The sequence below is a fragment of the Monodon monoceros genome, unplaced genomic scaffold (genome assembly GCF_005190385.1).
Source record: "Monodon monoceros isolate NGI ecotype Baffin Bay Population unplaced genomic scaffold, NGI_Narwhal_1 Super_Scaffold_9, whole genome shotgun sequence".
Lineage (NCBI taxonomy): Eukaryota > Metazoa > Chordata > Mammalia > Artiodactyla > Monodontidae > Monodon > Monodon monoceros.
The window spans coordinates 50,480,932-50,503,946 of record NW_021703786.1 but is presented as its reverse complement, the minus strand read 5'-3'; the positions used below and the strand labels follow the sequence as shown (position 1 = coordinate 50,503,946).

The following is a 23,015-nucleotide window of genomic DNA, read 5'->3' as shown; positions in this document are numbered from 1 at the left end:
ATCTCTTATAATATACCAGTAATACTAAGTAAAGTGTTTCCCTGAGTTCTGTGAGGGACTCCAAGGAAGACCCCACAATTTGTAGCCAAGTCAAACAAGTGTAAACTGGGTCACCTGGGGACCCACTACTTGAGATTAGTGTATGATTAGTGGACAGTCTTGGGGGACTGAGCCCTTAACCTGTGGGGTCTACACTAATTCTGGGTAGTTAGTGTCAAAATTAAGTTGACTTGTGAGACGCCCAGTTGGTGTCTGCAGAGAATTGTTTCATGTGGAAAACCCACACATTTGGTGTCAGAAGTGTTTTGAATAGAAAATCAGGTTTCCTTTAACACTGTATCAAAACTCAACAAATGGTAGTTTCTTAAAGGTTAGTTGGAATGTAGATTTGGCCGGTCTTCCATTTTGAATAGATCTTCTACCTATGCATTATTTGTAACGCCATGTTTCGGTCATTTGGAAAATATTGGTTCATTGCATTTTACAGATCTTCCAAATGTTGATATATTTTGTTATATGACAAAAATTCATGCTTATTAACATCATTACTGATTTAATTAAGAAAAGTCAGTAAGTATTAGGAAGCTGGTGAATACAAGTTTTCAAAAGTCCTGATTTTCATTAGAAAAGTCTTTTATCATTGGCAACAAATACAGTTAATTGTCTCACTTTATGTTTAAGAAGATATCCACTAAATTCCCAAGTCTGAATAACCACAGTTTGTCGTTTGCCCTTTCAAGTTAAAATGACGTTCCGTGAGAAAAAAACGGCCGGTTCAACTTGCAACTCGAACAGTTGTAGCAGTGCTTTTCCTCAAGGCCGCAGCCATACTTCAGCAGAAGCACTTTGGCATACTTTCTGTATGGTTGCATAGAATATTAAAATTTTTTTGTCCTCAAGGTTAAGATTTAATGTAATAATTTTATTTCTTCAAGTTTCTTTTTTTTTTTTTTTTTTTTTTTTTAGTGAAACTCCCCTCCCCAGTGTGTTCAGGGCAGTGAAGAATACAGTGACTACTACTATAGTAACTCGGCTAAGGCACCAGTAGTTTTACCTACCACTGCTTTGCACCATCAGTGCAAATGTCAACACAGCTGTTTCAGGATAAACCATGAGTTTTGTAAGTGATTCAACACTTGGAATATTTCAGCATAGTCTGTGTTTGTCGTCAAGCATTCACATGAAAGAAGATCTTACTAGATGATTAGTTGGTACTGATACGAGATGAACAGAAGCAAAGCAGCCAGTCCAGCCACATCTATCTATTCATCCATTCATAAGGCAAAAGTAGAATTCTGCGGAAGAGATATTAACTCAGTCTTCATGATGTATCTTGTTCTTTAATTCAACAAGTTGCTTTATTATTAGAAAGTGGAACTGCTGTGATTTCTATTACTGATTTTTCATCCAGTAGACATTCATAAGTGGTAATAGTATAAAGTTTTATTAGTCCTTCAGCCAGTTTTTCATTGTATTGAATGAATGAGAGTGAGAAGGACAAAAGCTTGTTTATTATGATGAAAATAGTTTTCAATTTATGTACCCTCTGAAAAGGTCTTGGCACCCCCGATGGCAATGGACATTATTAACAATACGTTGTTCAGTGACTAGATTATGTGTATAGAGAATATTTAGTTGTTCTGGCAGACTGTTAACTTACTTGCAGATCAGCTGAGCCCTTTGAGACTGTAGTGGATCTAGAGTAGCTTTTACTTTGGGGATAGTTTAGTCTATTTCTAAAGCATGGCCTTTCTGGGGTTTCTACTGAATGCACCAGGTGTTTATTGAGTTCTCTCCACTCAAATGGCTAATTGGAACTCAAATGTATTCTAGCCTGGGTGAGCGCCAGTAATTTTTCAGCTTGTAGCTCTCTAATCTTTACCTGGCCTGTGGCACCTCATTCTGTGTATGCACAACTTAGAATTCAGCCAGAAACTCAAGGGAACCCCTGCATAGGTTATTGAAGCTCTTTCTCTATGTAGCTCCCTCCTGTCGGGTACTCTGCATCCAGGAAGTCCAGATAACGCACCTCCCCAAACTGATCTGTGCTCAGCAGGACTGCTGTATTCTTCTTGGGTTCCCTTCCCTGTGCTATGGTCCAAAAGTGCCTCTGTGCAGAAACTCATTTGTTTTCCTTTCAGGGATCACAGTCTTGTTCTACCTGTTGCCTGGTATTTGAAAACAGTTGCCAGTTTTTAGTTTATGCTTGGAAGAGCTAGTCTGGTATCACTTATTTCAGCATGGGCAAAAGCAGACGTCAGACAACGAGTTTTAGCTAGCTAGTTTTTCTGATGGTTACCTTTAAATGATGCCTTTTTAAAAGCGAACTAAAAGCCTGATTAATAGTTATTTTGCTTTTGTTAGAAATTATTTTTATAATTGCTAATAGAGTCATGAGATTTAACATTCAAAAAGTATAAAAGAGGATGTAATGCAAGGTCTGCCTCCCACACATGTCCCCCCATCACCCAATTCCTCTCACAAGAGGCAACCAGTGGTATAGAAACATCTTTTTTTTCTTTTTTGGGCTGCGTTGGGTCTTTGTTGCTGTGCTCAGGCTTTCTCTAGTTGGGGCGAGCTGGGGCTACTCTTAATTGCGGTGCACAGGCTTCTCATTGCAGTGGCTTCTCTTCTTCTCTTGTTGCGGAGCATGGGCTCTATGCGTGCGGGCTTCAGTTGTTGTGGCGTGCAGGCTCAGTAGTTGTGGCTTGCAGCCTTAGTTGCTCCGCAGCGTGTGGGATCTTCCTGGACCAGGGCTCAAACCCGTGTCCCCTGCGTTGGCAGGTGGATTCTTAACCACTGCGCCACCCGGGAAGTCCCTAGAAACATCTTCTTAAGGCTGCATAATATTCTGTTTTAAGGATTTGCTGTACTTATTTGTTTGATTCCCTATTAGTGGGCAGTGTAGGAAAATAAATGTGCTATTATGAATAATGAGTACATACGGGATGCCAGCTTTTTAGATGTAGTATCCTTGTCGGTAAGTATGAATCCCACTTTTACGATTTTATGATTTGTCCAGAGTGATAAAACTTAAAGTAGATTTTCAAATGATACGCTCTGAAAAGGGTCTTTTAATAATGTCATATGTGGTTTATTCCAGACACCAAATTAAAAATATGTCAAGTTTTAATCATGATTTGAGTGCCTGTCTCATAAGCATCTGTTTTTACTTTTTCAGGCCATAATGCAACAGGGAGATACATGCATAAAACCCATTCTCCAAGTCATTGTGAGTACCTACATATTTTTATGTCAAACGTTTTTTAAACTTACATATAATTATAAATTACATTTGATAGAGGACATACAGTCCACTTCAGGAAGTGTGTCCACTTGACAAAATTCTCTTCATCATCACAAAAATAGTCCAGTCCATGTTGTAACTCTGAGAGAGGAACCAGGCTTTACTTTTAATGTTGCGTCAGCCAGAGTTTGACCTTTGGAGGTTCATATTTGAGGCTTGGCCTTTCTGTTCTTTCCACAGTTGGTGGATACTGTAGCGCTGCACATCAGTACTTCTGCCTCCTTGGTTGTCTTTCTGTCCTGGGGTTTGTCTTGCTCAGATCTGCCTTACATGTGGCCTCTGGAGAGATCTACCAGACAGGAACTTGTCTGCTTAAAATTCTTCATTAACCCTATCATTCATTTAAGGGGTTCTCAAATTTTAGTGAGAATTTTACAAATCAATAGGAGCGGAATCCTGGATCATACTTGCAGGTTGTGAGTCAGTAAGCCTGATGGTCTGTCTCCCTGTTACTCCCAAACTCCCTGCCAGTCATCTTTTTTTTTTTTTTAAGGCAAATATTCCCAGTTTTATTATTTTATTTTATTTTTTAAAATTTTATTTACTTTTGGCTGCGATGGGTCTTCGTTGCTGCCTGCGGGCTTTCTCTAGTTGCAGTGCACGGGCTTCTCATTGCGGTGGCTTCTCTTGTTGCGGAGCATGGGCTCTAGGCGTGTGGGCTTCAGTAGTTGTGGCACACAGGCTCAATAGTTGTGGCTTGTGGGCCCTAGAGCGCAGGCTCAGTAGTTGTGGCGCACGGGCTTAGTCGCTTCCCAGCATGTGGGATCCTCCCGGACCAGCTTGAACCCGTGTCTGCTGCATTGGCAGGCGGATTCTTAACCACTGTGCCACCAGGGAAGTCCCTCCCTGCCAGTCATCTTAAGGCTGTTTTCGTATTTCATTTTCTTGAGAAAGCTGCCTCTGATTTCCTTTAAGCTGGAATAAATGTCTTGTCATTATGTGCACACCTCTGCTATGTCTCTCTGCCTCCGTCTCCACCCCAGTTATAAGCCTCTTCAGGGCAAGGATTTTTTCTTCCATTTTGTATTTTTATCATGTTTCCTACATAGTACCATACTTATATTAGGTGCCTTATTGTATGTTTTTTTAAATTAATTTTCAATCAAGTTTGAGTTAAGGGAGAGAGAACAGAAGAGTATTGGCAACCTATTTTATTCTCGTTTATGTTATGTTTAATAATGTTAGTAGAGAGAGGTTGGTGGGAGAATCATCAAATCCAATTTTCTTTTACTTGGATTTAGGTGTCGAGAGTGGGCAAGCATTTCAGTTGTGTTGAACTAATGGCAAATGCACTCTCCTGCCACTTAAGTTTACTGATCCCTGGGGACTGAGCAGACAACCTGGCTAATGAATCATGTTTTCTCTCCTAGAACATCCGTCCCATTGCTACAGGGAATAATCCACCCCGTTATCGACTGCTTATGAGTGATGGATTGAATACTCTGTCTTGTACGTATGATGTATAAATCTAGGAATTTATATTTAAATAATAAAAGCGCACCCAACACTTTGATTGCAGTAATCGGAGCATTCCAGAAGTCTCCACTGGCTTGGCTCTGCCTTCGGAAGGACAGAATTGCAGCTGGCAGAGAGCATTCTAACAATAGACTGGGTCCAGTGGAAAGCTGCCACTTGGCTTAATTTTGTCTAACTGGTGCTCTGTGCTTTCTTTGATTAATTTCCCTTAGGATGATATTGACATTTAGTGAATATGATTGGTTAGCTGTCCTATACTTGTCTTTTGGGGGTTTTATTTCTGTGCTGGAAGCTTTACAGGGAGAAAGGAGAGAATTTGCAGAGTATATACTTACTGTCTCTAGTCACAAGGTGAAGGACCTAGAAAAGATTTTTCAGTCTTTGTCATGAAACCTGAATGATGGAAAAGGTGATTTGGAGCACTCTAAGAAATACTTAATTTCAGAGTAGCAGCGGCTGTTCATTGCACAGCAAATTAATACTGTTTGTCACTATGCAGAGTCTGAGTAGTTTTAATATTTAAGGCATTGTTTTTCTTTAATGGTACAGGTGTGATCAGCGTTTAGATTGTCATGACTGAAATGTTTTAGAGACTGAAGTAATCTCTGTGCTTTTCAGCTTTCATGTTGGCAACACAGTTGAACCGTCTCGTTGAGGAAGAACGATTGTCTAGCAACTGTATTTGCCAGATTAACCGATTTATTGTGAACACTCTGAAAGATGGAAGGTATGTGGTATCTTTTTTTCTGTTCTATTGTGTTGTATATTGGGACTAATTTTTGAACAGACAAGTTCATTGGATGCCAAAATTCAATTCGAAGTCGAAAAGCTTTCAGCTAAGAATTTACAACTATTGAGTTCTGAACTCAGGCAACTAAAATGTGGCACCAAAAGGAGAAAAATATGGAACTGAACTGGAAATTTCACAGCAGGAAATTAAAGCCAAATTCAGAAATCTTATTTCTAATCTCTTCAGCAGCACTGATTTTAGGAGTCTCTTTTTAAGTATCTTTTAATGAAATGGGATCACTTATTAGGGCAAAAGAAGATATAATTAATTATGTAAGGCTGCCCTTTTTGCAGTCTTGAATCTTTCATAGTAAACACTTTCTTCAGCCAACAGAGTATGCTAAGTACCTACAAGATGCTACATTGCTAGAGATACAGTGGTGAACAGAACTGTTATTCACACCTGAATAACAACCACTGCTGAAATATGACGTTTTTTGTTGGCTAGCAGAGTCATATTTGCCAAATCTAGGGCAATTTAAAAGTCGAAATAAAAATAGGGACTCCCCAGTGGTCCACTGGTTAAGACTTTGCACTCCCAATGCAGGGGGCCTGGGTTCGATCCCTGGTCAGGGAACTAGATGCCGCATGCTGCAACTGAAAGATCCTCATGCCGGAACGAAGATCCTTCACGCGGCAACGAAGATCCCGCCTGCCACAACTAAGACCCTGCGCAGCCAAATAAATAAATAATTAAATAATTAAAAGTAAATAAGTAAGTAAATAAATAAATAGTAACAGACTGCAACCTACTGAATAAAATAAGAATTCATAAGTCCATACTGAATTAATGAATACGGGGGGGGGGAACAGAAAGCTTTTTCTTACAATAGAATGCCATCTAAATATGTAAATGGATTGATGGAATTAGAAAATCACCATTTGGCAACCGTCATGGTATTAATTCAGGCAGGAAACATTAATAGGTGCTATATAAGTTTCCTGTGGCTGCCGTAACAAATTACTGCAAATTTGGTGGTTTAGAACAACAGAAATTATTTTCCCTGGAAGTTAGAAGTTGAAGTCAGTTTCACCGGGCTGAGATCATGGTGTTGGCAGGACCCGGCTCCTTCTGGGAGATCTCTGGGAGAATCCATTCCTTGCCTCTTCCAGCTTCTGGTGGTTGCTAGCATTCCTTGGCTTACGGCTGCAACACTCCAATCCCTTCTTCCATGGTCACATTACCTCTTCTCTGTCTATGCCAGGTCTGCCTCTGCCTCCTTCTTAGAAGGATATGTGGTTGCTTTTAAGGCCCATCGGATAATCTGGGATAAAATTGCCACTTCAATCCTTAGTTTAATCACATCTGCAAAGTCCCTTTTTTGCTATATAAGGTAACATTCATAGGTTCCAGGGATTAGGACTTGAATATCTTTTGGTTGGGGGTGGTCATTTAGCCTACCACAGATGCTGAAACAAGTGGTAAAAATTTGAGGGAGGAACAAGTTATTTATAGGGTAAAAGTACCTCCCCAGAGCATAATTATTAATTGTAAAAGGAGAAGAAGCAACTTTACAGTGGAGAAAACTGGCAGACAGCACCTTATTCCAATGATTGACGTTAACATTACCAGTAATGGGACAAACAGAAGTCATGTATTACCTGGTAGGATACAGTGGGAAGAACATTGCATCAGTACTATTATATTCTTGCCAAAGATGCATAATCTGTATCTAATCATGAGGAAGCCTCAGGTAAATTGAGGGACATTCTATAAAATAACTGATTTTCAAATTTCAAGCATGAAGGTAAAAGAATCCTTCCAGATTCATGGAGTCTAAAGAGATATAATTAAATATAACAAGTGATCCTGAACTGGATCCTATTGCTATTAAGCATATCATTAAGACAATTTATGAAACTTGAATGGATTCTGTGGATTAGATGGAAGAATTCTTTATGTTTCAAGTTCAGTAACTTAACCAGGCTACGTCTCAAATGTCAGTGGTTCCCTTTTTTTTCCCCCGCCGGTGCATGGTGCCCTTTCAGTCTGCAGTTAGGAGTTAGCTCTTTCTTTTTGATGAGATTGTTCTGTTATTCCTTAATGATCTTTTCTGTTTCATTTGAGTTCCAGTTTTTACTTATGTTTCTGTTTCATTTGAGTTCCAGGATAACTTTGTTCTCCATGTATGTCTCCAGTTTGCTCTAGTCTTTTTTCTAATGCATGCATTGGATTCATTTAAGATTTTCCAACATATTATATATTATAGTTCAGTTTTTAGCTTTCTCTGTTCCTTGATGTTTATAGTTTAAGTATTAGATGTATAATGATACTGCTTTTGTTCTGTTTTTTCCTTAACTTTTCAAACACCCTTTTCTTCTCAATCTCTTGTTTCATCTCACCTTTTGACTTTTATTGAATTCTTAGTCTTATTTTGCACACCACACTTGGGAAGTATTCCCTTTCTTGGCTTATGCTTTCCTCTAGATGGGATTGTTAATTGTCTCTGCCTCTTCTGTTCCTTTTATTTTTATACACTGTTGTGTGTTACATTGTTGCTATGTTATTTCTTTTTATCTTGTTCATGCTTAATGTGGACAGTTCTGTCCAGACTTCATTTGCTCTGACATAGTCTAGCCTAGGTACATCCCCTTGCCAACCTTCCCACTTGGGACCTGTTATCTTCTACTCCAGGCTACCTTGGAGTGCTTGAGTGGTGCTTTCTAGCCACTTTTCTCTCCTCTAGGGCATGGTATAGGGGAGGGTGGAGAGCTTTGCTGTGGTTGAGTACTAAACCTCGAGCTCCATTCACTCCAGTCTAGGGTGGAGTTCCACTCCTGTGAGCTTTGCCTTATTTCACCGCCTCAGCATGGCTGCATGCCGTGTGTTCCTTCCTGCCTCTGCTGAGAACCTGTGTGTGTACGACCAGGTTTATTCCTTACCTTGATGGTCAGTTAGGTTTTTTAAAATTTATTTTATTTATTTATTTATTTTGGCTGTGTTGGGTCTTTGTTTCTGTGCGTGGGCTTTCTCTAGTTGCGGCGAGCGGGGGCCACTCTTCATCACGGTGCGAGGGCCTCTCACTGTCGCGGCCTCTCTTGTTGTGGAGCACAAGCTCCAGACGCATAGGCTCAGTAGTTGTGGCTTACAGGCCTAGTTGCTCCACGGCATGTGGGATCTTCCCAGACCAGGGCTTGAACCCGTGTCCCACTGTGCCATCAGGGAAGCCCTGGTCAGTTAGGTTTGATGGTCATTTAGGTTTATTCCCAACAGGGCTTTAGCAGTCATCCTTGTACATTTATCTTTACATGCTCATGCTGTTATTGCTTAGGAGTTGTGGGGATCAAAGGACGTCTGTTGTAGAAAGTATACCAATTAACATACTCATGAGCCTTGTGTAAGAGTACCTGTTTCTGAATAAGCAAATACACAGACAGAAATTAGATTCGTGGTTTCCAGTGGTGGGGGAATGGAGAGTGACTGCCATGGAGCACAGGGTTTCTTTTTTGGGGTGGTAGAAATGTTCTGAAGTTAGGTAGTGGTGATGCTTGCACAATTCTGTAAATATACTAAAAACCACTGAATTATACTTTTAAAGGATAAATTTTATGGTATGTGTTCAATAAACCTGTTTTTAGGGGGAAAAATACTTGTTTCCCCTTAACCTTGTCAACATAGCAGATATTACTGATTTTTAAAAAATAGTTGCCAGTCATCATTATTTTAACTTAAATTTCTGTATTATAAAAGGAAAACAATAGATATACAAAATAATAAATTCCCCTGTTAGTGAGGTCAAATGTCTTTTCACATACTTACTCTTTGTACTTCTTCTCTGAAGAGCTTTTGATGATATACTTTGTCCTTTGTGTGTGTGTGTGTTCAGGGAGATGTGGAGGATGCGCTTGGTAAATCAGGGATATCAATTCTTTGTTAGCTAATTCTTTATTAGACCTTGTAGTCTACCTTTATAGACTGTTTATGGTGTCTTGTGATGTGGAATTAAAGAATTTTTAAAAAATTTAGTCAATTTTGTCCTTTTTTTCTTTATGGCTTCTGAATTTTGTATTTTGCTTAGGAAGCTTCCTGACTGGGTTATTTAAAAATACTTCTTAGTTCTTCAGACATTCTGTGGATTTTTTAAAATAGATTTTGGTTCATCTGAGGTTTTTTTTTTTTAGTTTTAAAAGCAGCGAGATTATTTTAAGTTATTTAAGGTTTTGATTTTTGTTTTTTATTGAAGTATAGTTGATTTAGAGTATTGCATTACTTTCAGGTGTACAATGTAGTGATTTGATATGAGATTTACTTTTATATAGGGTATGAAGGAGGAATTTAGCTTAATTTTTCCCAAGTGGTTAGTCCATATCATGGAAGACTTACAGTAAGGAGCTTATTTTATTCTAAGTGTGATGGGAAGCTATAGGCTTTCGAGCAGGGGAGTATTGGTACAATTTGATTTAAGTTTTTTAAAGTTTCCAAGAGATTATTTTGATAGCTATGTGGAGAGTTGATGGTTGGTGACAGAAAGAGATAAAGAGAGACTAGTATTCCATTTATCTGACTCTGTTCTGTTTGCCATCTTTTCTTTGATCTGCTTGTCTAGTTTCGTGTCAGTGCCAGAGTTTGTTTTTTCTTTCTGGTGACATCTTGAGATATAGTCCATATACCATACAGTTCATCTATTTAAAGTGTAAAATAGTTTTTACTATATTCAGAGTTGTGCAGCCATTACCACAATTAATTTTAGAATATTTTATTGCCCTCCAAATAAACCCTGTACCCTTTAGATATTACCCCCAAACTCCCTATCCTCCCCAGCCCTAGACAACCACTAATCTACTTTCTGTCTCTATAGGATTTGCTTATTCTGGACATTTCTTATAAATGAAGTCATATAATATGTGGTCCCTTGTGGCTGGCCTCTTTTACTAAGCATGATATTTTCAAGGTTCATCCATGTTGTACCACATGTCAGTACGGCGTTCCTTTTTATGGCCAAATAGTATTCCATTGTATAGATATGTCACATTTTGTTTATCTAGTTGTTTGGACGTTAGGGTTGTTTCCACCTTTTCGCTATTATGAATAATGCTGTAGACATTTGCGTACAAGTTTTTGTGTGGACATGTTTCCGTTTATTTTATATATATCTAGGAGTAGAATTGTGTGTCAAATGGTAACTTTATGATTAAGTTTTTGAGGAACTGCCAGACTATTTTCCAGAGTGGCTACAGTAATTTACATTCCCTCTAGCAATGTATGAGGGTTCCAGTTTCTCCACATCTTCATCAACACAGATAATTACATCTGCCATAGTGTTTCCAGGTAAAGTATCATCTGTAGAATATTTTAGTAACTTACAGATCATGTCTTCCTTTACTTTTTTCTCCCCCCAAATTTTTTTCGTAGTTTTTCTTTCTTTTTTTTTTTTCTTTTTTTAGTTTATTTTTGGCTGTGTTGGGTCTTTGTTGCTGTGCGCAGGCTTTCCCTAGTTGCGGCAAGTGGAGGCTATTCTTAGTTGTGGTGCTTAGGTTTCTCATTGTGGTGGCTTCTCTTGTTGTGGAGCACGGGCTCTAGGCGCACGGTAGTTGCAGCATGCAGGCTAAGTAGTTGTGGCTCGTGGGTTCTAGAACGCAGGCTCAGTAGTTGTGGTGCACGGGCTTAGTTGCTCCGCGGCATGTGGGATCTTCCCACACCAGGGCTCGAACGTGTGTCCCCTGCATTGGCAGGCAGATTCTTAACCACTGCACCACCAGGGAAGCCCACCTGGTAGTTTTTCTATATTTATTATTCTTCTTCCATGTTTATTCTTTCAAGTGTCAAAAAAAACACATAAGTCCTGTCGGAATACAAAGAACTGCAGTAAATTTACATAGTATTTGATACTAAGTCCATTCAAGAATATGGTATGTGAATCCCTATATATCCTGTTATCCATCTTCAGATTATCACTTGATATCCAATCTTGTTTTACCTAAATGCCTTCCACATCTACCCTCCTCTATGATTTTGAAGCAAATCTTGGACATATTTCCTCCACAAATATTTTAGTATATATCTTTAAAAGGTAGTAATTCTTTTTTAAAAATTCTATTTTTACACCTAAAATATCAAATATTCTGTCACTGTTCAGTTTCCAACTATTTGTGTGTGTGTGTGTAATTAATTTGTCTGTATCAGAATCCAAAGTAAAGTTCTCACTGCAGTAGGTTGATAGTTCTTTTAAGTCTCTATGAATCTAGGTTCCTCCTCCATATCTTTTTTCCTCCCTTAGTGTTTGTTTGTTGAAGAAACCAGGTCATTTGTGCTTTATCCTCATGCATGGTTTCCCGTAGTCTGGATTTTGCTGGTTGTATCTTTATAAAGTTGTAATGTGTCCTTGTCATCTGTGTTTTCTGTAAGTTGATATTGGTGTATTCTTCTGATGTGCCGTTGGATTCTTCTTGCTGATATTTCAGTTAGGACGTATGTATATTACAAAATAAAATTAGTGGGGTTTTTTTAGTGGGTTTTTTCTTAGGTTTTGGTATTAGGGTAATGCTAAATGATAATCCTTCCATTTTTCTATGTTATCCAAAATTTGGATACTTTTGGAAGGTAGTTAAAATACCACAAATATCTATCAGAGTTTTTATAGTGAATCTGTATGTAATATTCAGAAACAGATAGTTTCAAGCTTATTTTACTGAAGTAATATAACCTTGTTACGAAAACTTGATAAAGGTAGCACAAATTGATCAATTGCATGTGAAAATCCAAACTACAGCAGTCAGACCATTTAAAGAATCCATCACAATGAGGTTGGGCCTATTATTGCTTAAATAATTGCTCCAGACCATCTACTCTTTTTTTTTTCCTTTTGGCTGCGCTGTGTGGCATACAGGATCTTAGTTCCCTGACGAAGAATCAAACCTGTCCTCCCTCCAGTGGAAGCATGGAGTCCTAACCACTGGACTACCAGGGAATTGAATTTCCCATCTACTATATTTAATGTCCGTCTCAACTGTGCTAATTCAGGCCCCGTCAGTTCTTCCTTCTGCTGTTCCCCCTGCCTCCAGTTGTGTTCCCCTCAGATTCCTTCATATTGCAGTCCTCTTTAAAATACGAACATGATCGTGACATTCTTGTTCAAGCACGTATTGAGCAACGACTGTGGACCAGTTGCTACAGTAAACACTGGAGGATACCTGCCATTACCGAAAGTGCAGTTTAGTAAGAGAAATAGATAATAAATAATGAATATACAACTAAAATATATCATATGTGAGTAAGTAATCAAATAATGAACATAATTAACCCAAATATTAATAATTATATGTCAATATATATTAATTAAACCTGAGAGAAGTGACCTGAAGGAAAGAAGTGATGGCTGTAGAAAGGAGTATAACAGAAAACTGATCTAAACCAAAGATTAAGGAAGCGTCTGAATATTAGATGAGGCAGAATGAGAGACACCATCACAATCAGAAAGCGGCGTGTACAGAGGCCTTGTGGCAGGAGAGAGCGGAATGTACACCAAGAGCTGGAAGGAAACAGATGGTGGAGAGCAGAGCACCACGGGGAAACGGCGCAAGATGAGCTGGAGAGGTTAGTGCGAGGCCAGACCTTACAGAGCCTTGTAGGCTGTGTGAAAAGGTTTTTAACTTTTGGCCAAAGGTCCTTGAGAAGTTATTGAAAGGTTTTAATCAGAATTAAAGATGGACAAAGAATTGGAATTTCTTAGTTAATAGTAATCACAATTAAAAAATATCTGTAGTCATGGTTTTCACTGGGAAAAGGTAATTGTTCAGCGAAGTATATGTTTCTGAAAACAGATCATCTCTTGTGCCACATATTCTTGGGTTTAGTAATCTAAATTCTTACCATGTCATTTGCTCCTTGAAGATACAGTATGTAGTAAGGACACTGCATTTTAATTAAGGAACTAGCTGGGAAATGAAAACCCTGCAATCATAAAAGCCCTTGATAATGATACAATGAAAGATTAAGGGAAATGTTTATGTAGGAATTGATATCATACGTTTCTCAAGTTATTCAGTAATGAAAAACAATTGACAAAGGGAAATAGTTTTATCACAGTGATTATTGGGGGAAGCTTTTTAAGTAGCTTGTCGTTTGAAGGGCTTCTGAGTTTATTTTTTCTAACATGTTTCTATTTGTTTGCCTTTGTAGGAGAGTGGTTATTTTGATGGAGTTAGAAGTTTTGAAATCAGCTGAAGAAGTTGGATTAAAGATTGGCAATCCAGTGCCCTATAATGAAGGTAAAATGTTTTTTATAGGTTGTAGCACTCAGTTGAATACCTCTTCATAGATTTGGAATTCTTCCTTTTGGTATAGTTTGATTTGTTACTCTTACTAAAACTAGTGATTTGGGAGTCTAGCAACCAGGTTATTCTTTCATTGTTTTTTTTTTTTTCAATACTGAAGAAATGATGGTAGGACTCTGTAAAGGAAAACCTCTCCTCTGTTTTTCTCTACACACAACAGTCATACATACTTCTGGCTCTTCTGTGACCAGATATATGGGGTTTTTTCTTCCCCCTGATAAGCAATTCTCCAGTTCTCTGTGGACACCAGCTGGGTCTCCTACAATTCAATTTAGTTCTGACACTAGCTACCTGGAGTTAGCCTCAGATTTCACAGGGTAAGGGCTCAGTTCCACTGGACTGCCTCCACCCCTCACCCCCGCTCCCCTTCAGTCCAGAGTCCAGGCTGGGACTTCCCTGGTGGCGCAGTAGTTAAGAATCCGCCTGCCAATGCAGGGGACACAGGTTCGAGCCCTGGTCCGGGAAGATCCCACATGCCGCGGTGTAACTAAGCCCGTGCGCCACAACTGCTGAGCCTGTGCTCTAGAGCCCACAAGCCACAACTACTGAGCCCACGCTCCGCAACTACTGAAGCTTACGTCTCTAGAGCCCGTGCTCCACAACAAGAGAAGCCACCGCAATGAGAAGCCCGCGCACCGCAGCGAAGAGTAGCCCCTGTGCGCCGCAGCTAGAGAAAGCCCGCGTGCAGCAACAAAGACCCAATGCGGCCAAAAATAAATAAATAAAATTAAAAAAAAATTAAAAAGTAAGTCCAGGTTGTTATCTGTGCTTCTGACCAACTAGCTATAAATTGTAGCTTCCTACAACTCGCTCCTCAGGTTCAATTAGAGTGATTTGCTAGAGTGGCTCACAGAACTCAGAGAAACAATTTACTTAATAGATTACCGGTTTATTACAAAGGCTATAACTCAGGAACAGTGAGGTAGAAGGGCAGGCATAAGGCGAGGTATGGGGAAGGGGGTGCAGAGCTTCCATGCCCTCAGGGTTTGCCATCTGCCTTGGACCTTCATGTGTTCACCAACAGAGGCTCCCCAAATCCTGCCCTTTGGGGTTTTTATGGAGGCTTCCTTACTTGGGCATGATTGATCGAATCATTGGTGATTAGTTCGATCTCCAGCCCCTCTAGCAGTTATTTTGAATATCTTAGTCTTTAATGTCAGTCTCCCAAAAGGGGAAGAAGAGAAAAATGAAATGGGAAGAAAGAGTGCCAGCCCTTTAAATCCCTGGAAGGCACTTCGTCGAGGGCTTAGGGCTTGCAACACTGGAGGAAGCAACAGCAATGGTCACTGTCTCTTTGCACCTCTGTGATCAGAAGCAGCATTCACAGCACAGATCCCCAGTATATGGAGGACAGGGTCCTTTCTGCCCACCTCAGTTCCAGAAACTGTGTGCAGGCTGCTCCAGGAACAGGTCCACTGCTGTGTGCCACATGGCTGAGGGGTGGGGAATGGGTAGCTGTTACTGTGCTAAGGGCTGGTATTGGTGGAAATTCACCAACCAAGCCTTCCCTTGAAGTTGCAAGCCTTCTGTAGACTTCTGAATTCAAAGTAGTTATAACAGACGAATTCTGCCAGGGCAGTTGTAGTCTAGGTTGAGAGATAGATTCCTGGTGCTTCCTACTCTGCTGTCTTTCCAGAATCCTTTCAACAGTGATTATCTCTTGATAATAACTTTTATTTTCTTGTGAAAATATATAGGAAAGCCCAATGAAATCAGAAAAATTTAATTACTTTAAACAAGAAAGACAATAATAGTTTAGAAAAAAAGTCAAAGAATCATCAAATCACTGACTGGAGAAGGCTTGTCTGCCCCTCCATCAAGTCAAATAAACATAAAATTAGAGGGAATTACCTGGTGGTCCAGTGGTTAGGACTCCATGCGCTCACTGCTGAGGGCCTGGGTTCAATCTCTGGTCTGGGAACTAGGATCCCACAAGCCGTGCGGCACGGCCAAAAAAAAAAAAAATTAGAGCCTCATTGTTCACCAAGATAAATTCCAGATTTGTTTAAAAAGTTAAAAAATGAAACCATTAAAAATAAAACTAGGGACCTCCCTGGTGGTGCAGTGGTTAAGAATCCACGTGCCAATTCAGGGAACACGGGTTCGATCCCTGGTCCGGCAACATCCCACATGCCGTGGAGCAACTAAGCCCGTGCTCCACAACTACTGAGCCTGCACTCTAGAGCCCATGAGCCATAACTACTGAAGCCCGCGTGCCTAGAGCCCGTGCTCCGCAACAAGAGAAACCACTGTAATGAGAAGCCCGCACGCAGCAATGAAGACCCAATGCAGCCAAAAATAATTTAAAAAAATAAATAAATAAAGAGAACGGGGGGCTTCACTGGTGGTGCAGCCGGTAAGACTGCACTCCCAATGCCGGGGGCCCAGGTTCGATCCCTGGTCGGGGAACTAGATCTCACATGCATGCCACAACTAAGGCATCCCCATGCTGCAACTAAGGAGTCCACATGCCGCAATGAAGATCCTGCATGCCGCAACTAAGACCTGGCACAGCCAAGATAAATAAATAAAAATAAAATAAATATTTTAAAGAAATAAAAGAGAATGGGGCTCTATAAATGGATTGGAATAATTCACAATGAATATTTGATTACATTAAAATTTAAAATTTTGCATGTTAGAAAGGTGTGCAAACATAAACTAGGATAAAATAGTTACAAAAGATAAGTCTGACAAAGTGTTAGTCTTTAATATTTACTAAATTTTTTACAAGGGAAAATTTTTTTATATTTATTATTATTATTATTGATATTATTTTTTTCAAGGAAAAATTCTCCAGTAGGAAAGCAGGCATTGGATGAGAAGAAACACTTCACAGTAGAAGGAAAACAAATGGCCAATACATAAGAAAAAATATTAACCCTTACTGGTCATTTTTGTCTTGTTCCTTTAACTATTACGTCTTGTTCCTTTAAGTATTATATTATGTTAGCTGTAGGTTTTTCATAGATTCTTTTTATCACTATGAGGAACTTTACTTCTATTCCTCGGTTGCCGAGAGTTTTTATCAGGAATAAAAGGTGAATTTTGTCAAATTTTTTTCTGTGTCTGTTGATGATCATATCGTTTTTCTTTTTTCATTGGTTAATTACATTCATTAATTTTTGAATGCTAAACCAATCTATGATTTCTGGGGTACGTATTATGTCATGATCTCTTTCTATTTTTTATGTATTGCTGGATTTGATTTGCTAAATCAAGCAAATCCACTTGATGTGATTTTGTTTAGTTTTTTTTTTTTTTTTAAAGAAGATGTTGGGGGTAGGAGTTTATTAATTAATTTATTTATTTTTGCTGTGTTGGTTCTTCGTTTCTGTGCGAGGACTTTCTCTAGTTGTGGCAAGCGGGGGCCACTCTTCATCGCGGTGCGCGGGCCTCTCACTATCGCGGCCTCTCTTGTTGCGGAGCACAGGCTCCAGATGCGCAGGCTCAGTGGTTGTGGCTCACGGACCCAGTTGCTCCGCGGCATGTGGGATCCTGCAAGACCAGGGCTCGAACCCATGTCCCCTGCATTAGCAGGCAAACTCCCAGCCACTGCGCCACCAGGGAAGCCCTGTTTAGAATTTTTACATCTATATTATGAGGAGTATTGGTCTGTAATTTTGTCATACCTTGTCTAATTTTGGTATCATAGTAATCCTGGCCTCAGAGAATGAGTTAGAAAGTGTTCCCTCTTAAATTTTATGCAAGAGTTTATGTGGAATTGGTATTAATTCTTTCTTAAATATTTCATAGAGTTTACCAGTGAAACCATCTGGCGCTGATACATATATATTTTTTTATGGAACGGCTTTAAACTATAAATGCAGTTTCTGTAATAGATACATAGTCATTCACATTGATTGTGTGTTGCAAGAAATCTGACCACGTTATTTAAGTTGTTGAATTTATTGGCCTATATCAAAGTAAATAGAATAAATGTTCCAATTAAAAGGCAGAAACTATTAGATTGGATGAAATAAATGTAGTCCCTTATTATCCTTTCAGTGTCTGTAGAAACTGTGGTGATGTCACCTCTTTTAGACTTGATATTGGTGATTTGTGTCTTTTTTTTCCTGATAAGTCTGACTAGGGGTTTATCAATTTTATGGACCTTTTCAAAGAATGAAGCTTTTGCTTTCCATTGTATATATAGACCACATCTTTTTTTTTTAATTTATTTTTTTTTTTTACTTTTGGCTGTGTTGGGTCTTCATTGCTGTGTGCAGGCTTTCTCTAGTTGTGGCGAGCAGGGGCTACTCTTTGTTGCGGTACGCGGGCTTCTCATTGCAGTGGCTTCTCTTGTTGTGGAGCACAAGCTCTAGGCACGTAGGCTTCAGTACTTGTGACACACGGGCTCAGTAGTTGTGGCTTGTGGGCTCTAGAGTGCAGGCTCAGTAATTGTGGCGCATGGGCTTAGTTGCTCCATGGCATATGGGATCTTCCCAGACCAGGGCTCGAACCCATGTCCCCTGAATTGGCAGGTGGATTCTTAACCACTGTGCCACCAGGAAAGTCCCTTCAGGTGGTTTTTTGTTTTGTTTGTTTGTTTGTTTTGTGGCCATGCCATGCAGCTGCAGGATCTTAGTTCCCCGACCAGGGATTGAACCTGGGCCCCCTACAGTGGAAGCCTGGAGTCCTAACTACTGGACCACCAGGGAATTCCCCCTTCAGGTGTTTCTTAATGAAAATATAACCAAATACATAAATTATATATTTTCACTCATAATCCACTTTGCTTACACCAAAGGCAGGATATTATGTACACTATCCTGTCTCTTTTTTTTATCCTGTTGTGTTTTTTAAAAATTTCGGCCTAGAGATATTTTCATACATATACTTAAAGATCTTCCTTATTTTTATTTATTTTTTTAACAGTATAGAGTATTCTGTTGTGTGACTGTTCCATAGTTTAAGCAGCCCTTTATTGATGGGCACTTGGGTGTTTCCATACTCTGGCTATTAAAACAGTGCTGCAGCAGATAACTTTATACATATGCAGGTACGTGGTCAGAGGGGATTTGATTGCCAGAGGTGAGATTGTTGGATCAATGGATAAATGCCTTTGTGGTAGGTAGATATGCTTGGGTTCCCTCCATAGGATAGTATCATTTTACATTCCAGCAGTATGTGAAAATACTGGTTTCTTCACAGCTATGCCCAGAGTATGTTGTTAATCTTTTGATTTTTTTACCAATCTGATAGATGAAAACTCGCCTCTCAATGTAGTGTTTAATTTGTATTCTGAGCAAGGTTAGCATCCTTTTAAATATTTAAGGGCTTTTTATTCTCTGTGAACTGTTGTGTTGTCCATTTTTCTTGTGGGTTGTGTATCTTTTTCTTCTCAATTTTTAAGAGTTCTTTAAGAAAAAATAGAGGAATTAGTCCTTTGTCTCTGATATGAATTACAACGTCTTTCTGACTTTGCTTATGGTTTTGTTTTTTTTTTGCTATGCAGCAGTTTACTTTTTTTTTTATGAAGTTGAATTTTCCAGTTCTTCTTTTTTTTTTATGACTTTGGGGTTTTGAGGCATAGTTAGAAAGGTCTTCCTCACTGAGCTATAAAGGTATTCACCCATGTTTTATTCTAGTACTTGTGCAGTTTCATTGTTTGTATTTAAATCATCCATGCTGCTTCTCTCTTACAGTTGTGATGTCTTGATTTGTGGTGGTTTGGGCTTCACTTTCACATACTTTGAATTTGTCTTTTTCCCCTAGTTTCACTAAAGATGCAGTCTGTATGTGGGATGTTTGTTTATGGGACGGGTATTCATTCTTCTTGTTGCTGTCTATGATTTTTAGAAGAAGTGGGAAGGTTTTGGAGTAGGTCATCACCATGCTTCTTCCAGAAATGTAACGTTCTAGATTTAATTTTTACCTACACCAAACATAATAATTTGGTGTTTTAAATTGGAAAGGGAAAGCTGGAGCCTATTCAGGTAGAATTCTAAAATATTAAATTGGAACATCACAATTGTTTTGCATTAGTAAAACTTTGTTAAAATGAGCACATTGGTTATCTTATTCTCAGCTTTTAGGAAGGAGAGTCAAGACAAAGTGATACTTAGCATCTCTATGAAATCTTCGGATGCCGTAGGGGTGAGGGAGAGATGATTATGCCCAGCTTAGCACCTTTGGCCAGATTTCTTACATTTTTTATGTTGTATTTAATTGAATGGTTGCTTTGGACATTTTGCCTTTCAGGGGCAAAAGTATTTGAGGTAAAGATGGGGATGAAAGGGTTAAAAGATGCTTACCACTTGAGGTCAGAACTATACAACTATGGAAAACACTCCTTTGTCTCAATGCCCAGTTCCTCTGGCTCTTCCCTTTCTTCAGGGTCTGTTAAAGTGCAGAGGGATGAGACAGAATTTTGCTGTTAAAGAGTATTTGCTATTGAATTTCATTGTAACCGGATCAATAACAACATTGTTACTTGGGCCATCATGAAAATAGTTTTGTCATAGTGACTACTACCTTATGGATGTATTTGACAGAAATGGTTTCTAATTGTCTGTTGGAAAGCAAGGGGACTGTTATTAGTGGATAGAGAACTAAAGTTAGATTTGTATCCTCCTAGCACCTAACCCAGACCTGTGACGTATCAGATGACCTGACTCACTAGACCCAGCCCAGAAATAGGCAGAGGAATTCCAAAATGTGCATTGAAATTGTCTCATGGTACTAGTACCACATTAAGTAAAGATACTTACAGAATTTTCAAAATGTGAGAAGTAAAATTTCAAACACAGTTCATTTTTCATACAGTATTGGGTTGGATGGCTTTAAATCTCCCATATTTACCATTATATATTTTTTAATCAGTATGTATAGTAGTTCTATGAACGTACACTATTTCTAACCACAGTATTAGACTTAAATTTCTTAACTTGTTGCTTAGTTATTAGTATCACTCATTATTGAAAGATACTAGCTGGAATTTTTTTCAGCCTAACTCTGTCCATTTTCTGCCAATAAGAAATTGTAATTATTGAATTGACTCTTCCTTAAATTCTTTGTGGTGGTTGTTAAGAAAGTAATTGTTGATAGAAATTGAGTTTTTTGTTACTCTGTATACTCTTTTGTCTGTTGGCTGATTTTTCTTAGCTGGTGGCTCATTTACTATTATAATGATAATAAAAGTGATAGGTGTGAGTGCAAGTAACTTGAGGAGCTAGAGTCTGCTTTTAAATTATCCTGTATCCCTCCCGGGTCAGAGCCGGCGATAGGAAGCTAGCATACAGCAAAATATAGAGCCGGCGATAGGAAGCTAGCATACAGCAAAAAGGCCTAAGAATTATGACCTTGATCCACCTTATTGGAATGATTTGGTTTGCAGGTGACATAAAACTGAAGATTATCAGAAGTTGAATATCTGTATTACTGCTTTGGGGTATAATTTTAATTTTTAGGAAGATTATTATTTAGTTGTGTACTGATGTCTTTTGCGTCTTCCGGTCATTGGTTGTATCGCAGTGCATTAAACTGAAGGGCACTTGTTGCTATTTAGAATGCACCAACATTCTTGCCATCCGTTTGGCTTGGGAATGTCTCCTGTCTCTTGGGCCAGATTTACAAATGTGGTCCAAAGCAGGAATTAAGGATTGCTCTAATAAATGGATTAGTAGCTTTTCCTAACTACTAGATATTGTGGTTATTAGTTATGTTTTATATAATTAGAGTTCTGGCTTCCAGAATTGGTTGCTTAGGATTAAAAATTAACTGGATGGTGGTGAAGTTGAATAGATCTAGTCAGACAAACCTGGGTTCGAGACTAGTTCTGTCTCTTCCTGCGTGACTCTGGGCAAGTTCCTTGACCTCTTAAACCCACTTTTCTCATCTGTTAAATGAGTACAATGATGCTATCTATATATATTTTATATAGAGAGCTAAAGAGTAAATGGAATAATGCACTTAACCTTGTACCTGGTACATAGTAAGCATTCAAAAAATTGTAGCTATTATGAACATGTCTATTACAGGGCCTAATTGGAGTCTTGTTAAATATACTATTGTCATTGACTCTAAGAATCCAATGATTATAAAACTATACCATTATATTATGTACTACTAAAAAGAAATTATAGCATTAATTTTAATCCATATGTTAAAATGTTTAAAAATATTGATCTTGCAATAGGTAAATAGATGTTACATTTTAAAAAATTGTGGTAAAATACATATAACATAAAATTGACATCTTAGTCCTTTTTTAAGTGTTGTATTGTTCAGTGACATTCAGTACAGTCATTGTTGTGCAACCGCCACCACCATCCACCTCCAGAGCTCTTTCATCACCCCAAACTGAAACTCTGTACCCATTAAACAGTCGCTCCCCACTCCCACCAGTCCCTGGTAACCACCGTTCTACTATAGATACCTCATAAAGGTTAGTTACATTTTGATGGAAGTGAATGTAAGAGATCAGCAAGATCCTGTGACCATGTCCTGTTCAGCAAGATACTTGGAGAAGCGGGCGTGGAGAGGAGGAAGGGACTTGAGAGTGTAGATGTGTTTGAGACAGTGGGAGGGGGAGGAACTAGGGTGGAGTATAGCAGGGATTTGTGTATCTTCATGGTTCTATCTTTGAATGTTTAAATCTTTTGGTTCATTTGAATAAAATTTCATGAAGCAGGTAAAAATACAGATTAAGGGACTTCCCTGGTGGCACAGTGGTGAAGAATCCACCTGCCAATGCAGGGGACACGGGTTTGAGCCCTGGTCGGGGAAGATCCCACATGCCGTGGAGCAGCTAGGCCCGTGCGCCACAGCTGCTGAGCCTGCGCTCTAGAGCCTGCGAGCCACAACTCCTGAGCCCGGGAGCCACAGCTCCTGAGCCCATGTGCCACAACTACTGAAGCCCACGCCCTCTAGGGCCTGTGTGCCTCAACTGCTGAGCCCCTGTGCTGCAACTACTGAAGCCCATGCTCCTAGAGAGCCCGTGCTCCGCAACAAGAGAAGCCGCCGGGGCTTCCCTGGTGGCGCAGTGGTTGAGAGTCTGCCTGCCGATGCAGGGGATACAGGTTCGTGCCCCAGTCCGGGAAGATCCCACATGCCGCGGAGCGGCTGGGCCCGTGAGCCATGGCCGCTGAGCCTGCGTGTCCGGAGCCTGTGCTCCGCAGCAGGAGAGGCCACAACAGTGAGAGGCCCGCGTACCGCAAAAAAAAAA

General features: G+C 39.4%; 1 protein-coding gene across 2 annotated transcripts in view; it reads left to right on the top strand.

Annotated features, from left to right (window-relative positions):
- Nucleotides 1-23,015, top strand: part of RPA1 (replication protein A1) — a 53,463-nt gene that overhangs the window by 10,621 nt on the left and 19,827 nt on the right. The window contains exons 2-5 of one of the 2 annotated variants that reach the window (XM_029212053.1): nt 3,182-3,232; nt 4,678-4,756; nt 5,402-5,510; nt 13,692-13,780. In XM_029212053.1, the coding sequence (XP_029067886.1) occupies nt 3,182-3,232; nt 4,678-4,756; nt 5,402-5,510; nt 13,692-13,780 (328 nt within the window). Of the gene's footprint in view, nt 1-3,181; nt 3,233-4,677; nt 4,757-5,401; nt 5,511-9,788; nt 13,107-13,691; nt 13,781-23,015 lie in introns of those variants that run through there. The other variant, XM_029212054.1, reaches the window with a different exon arrangement.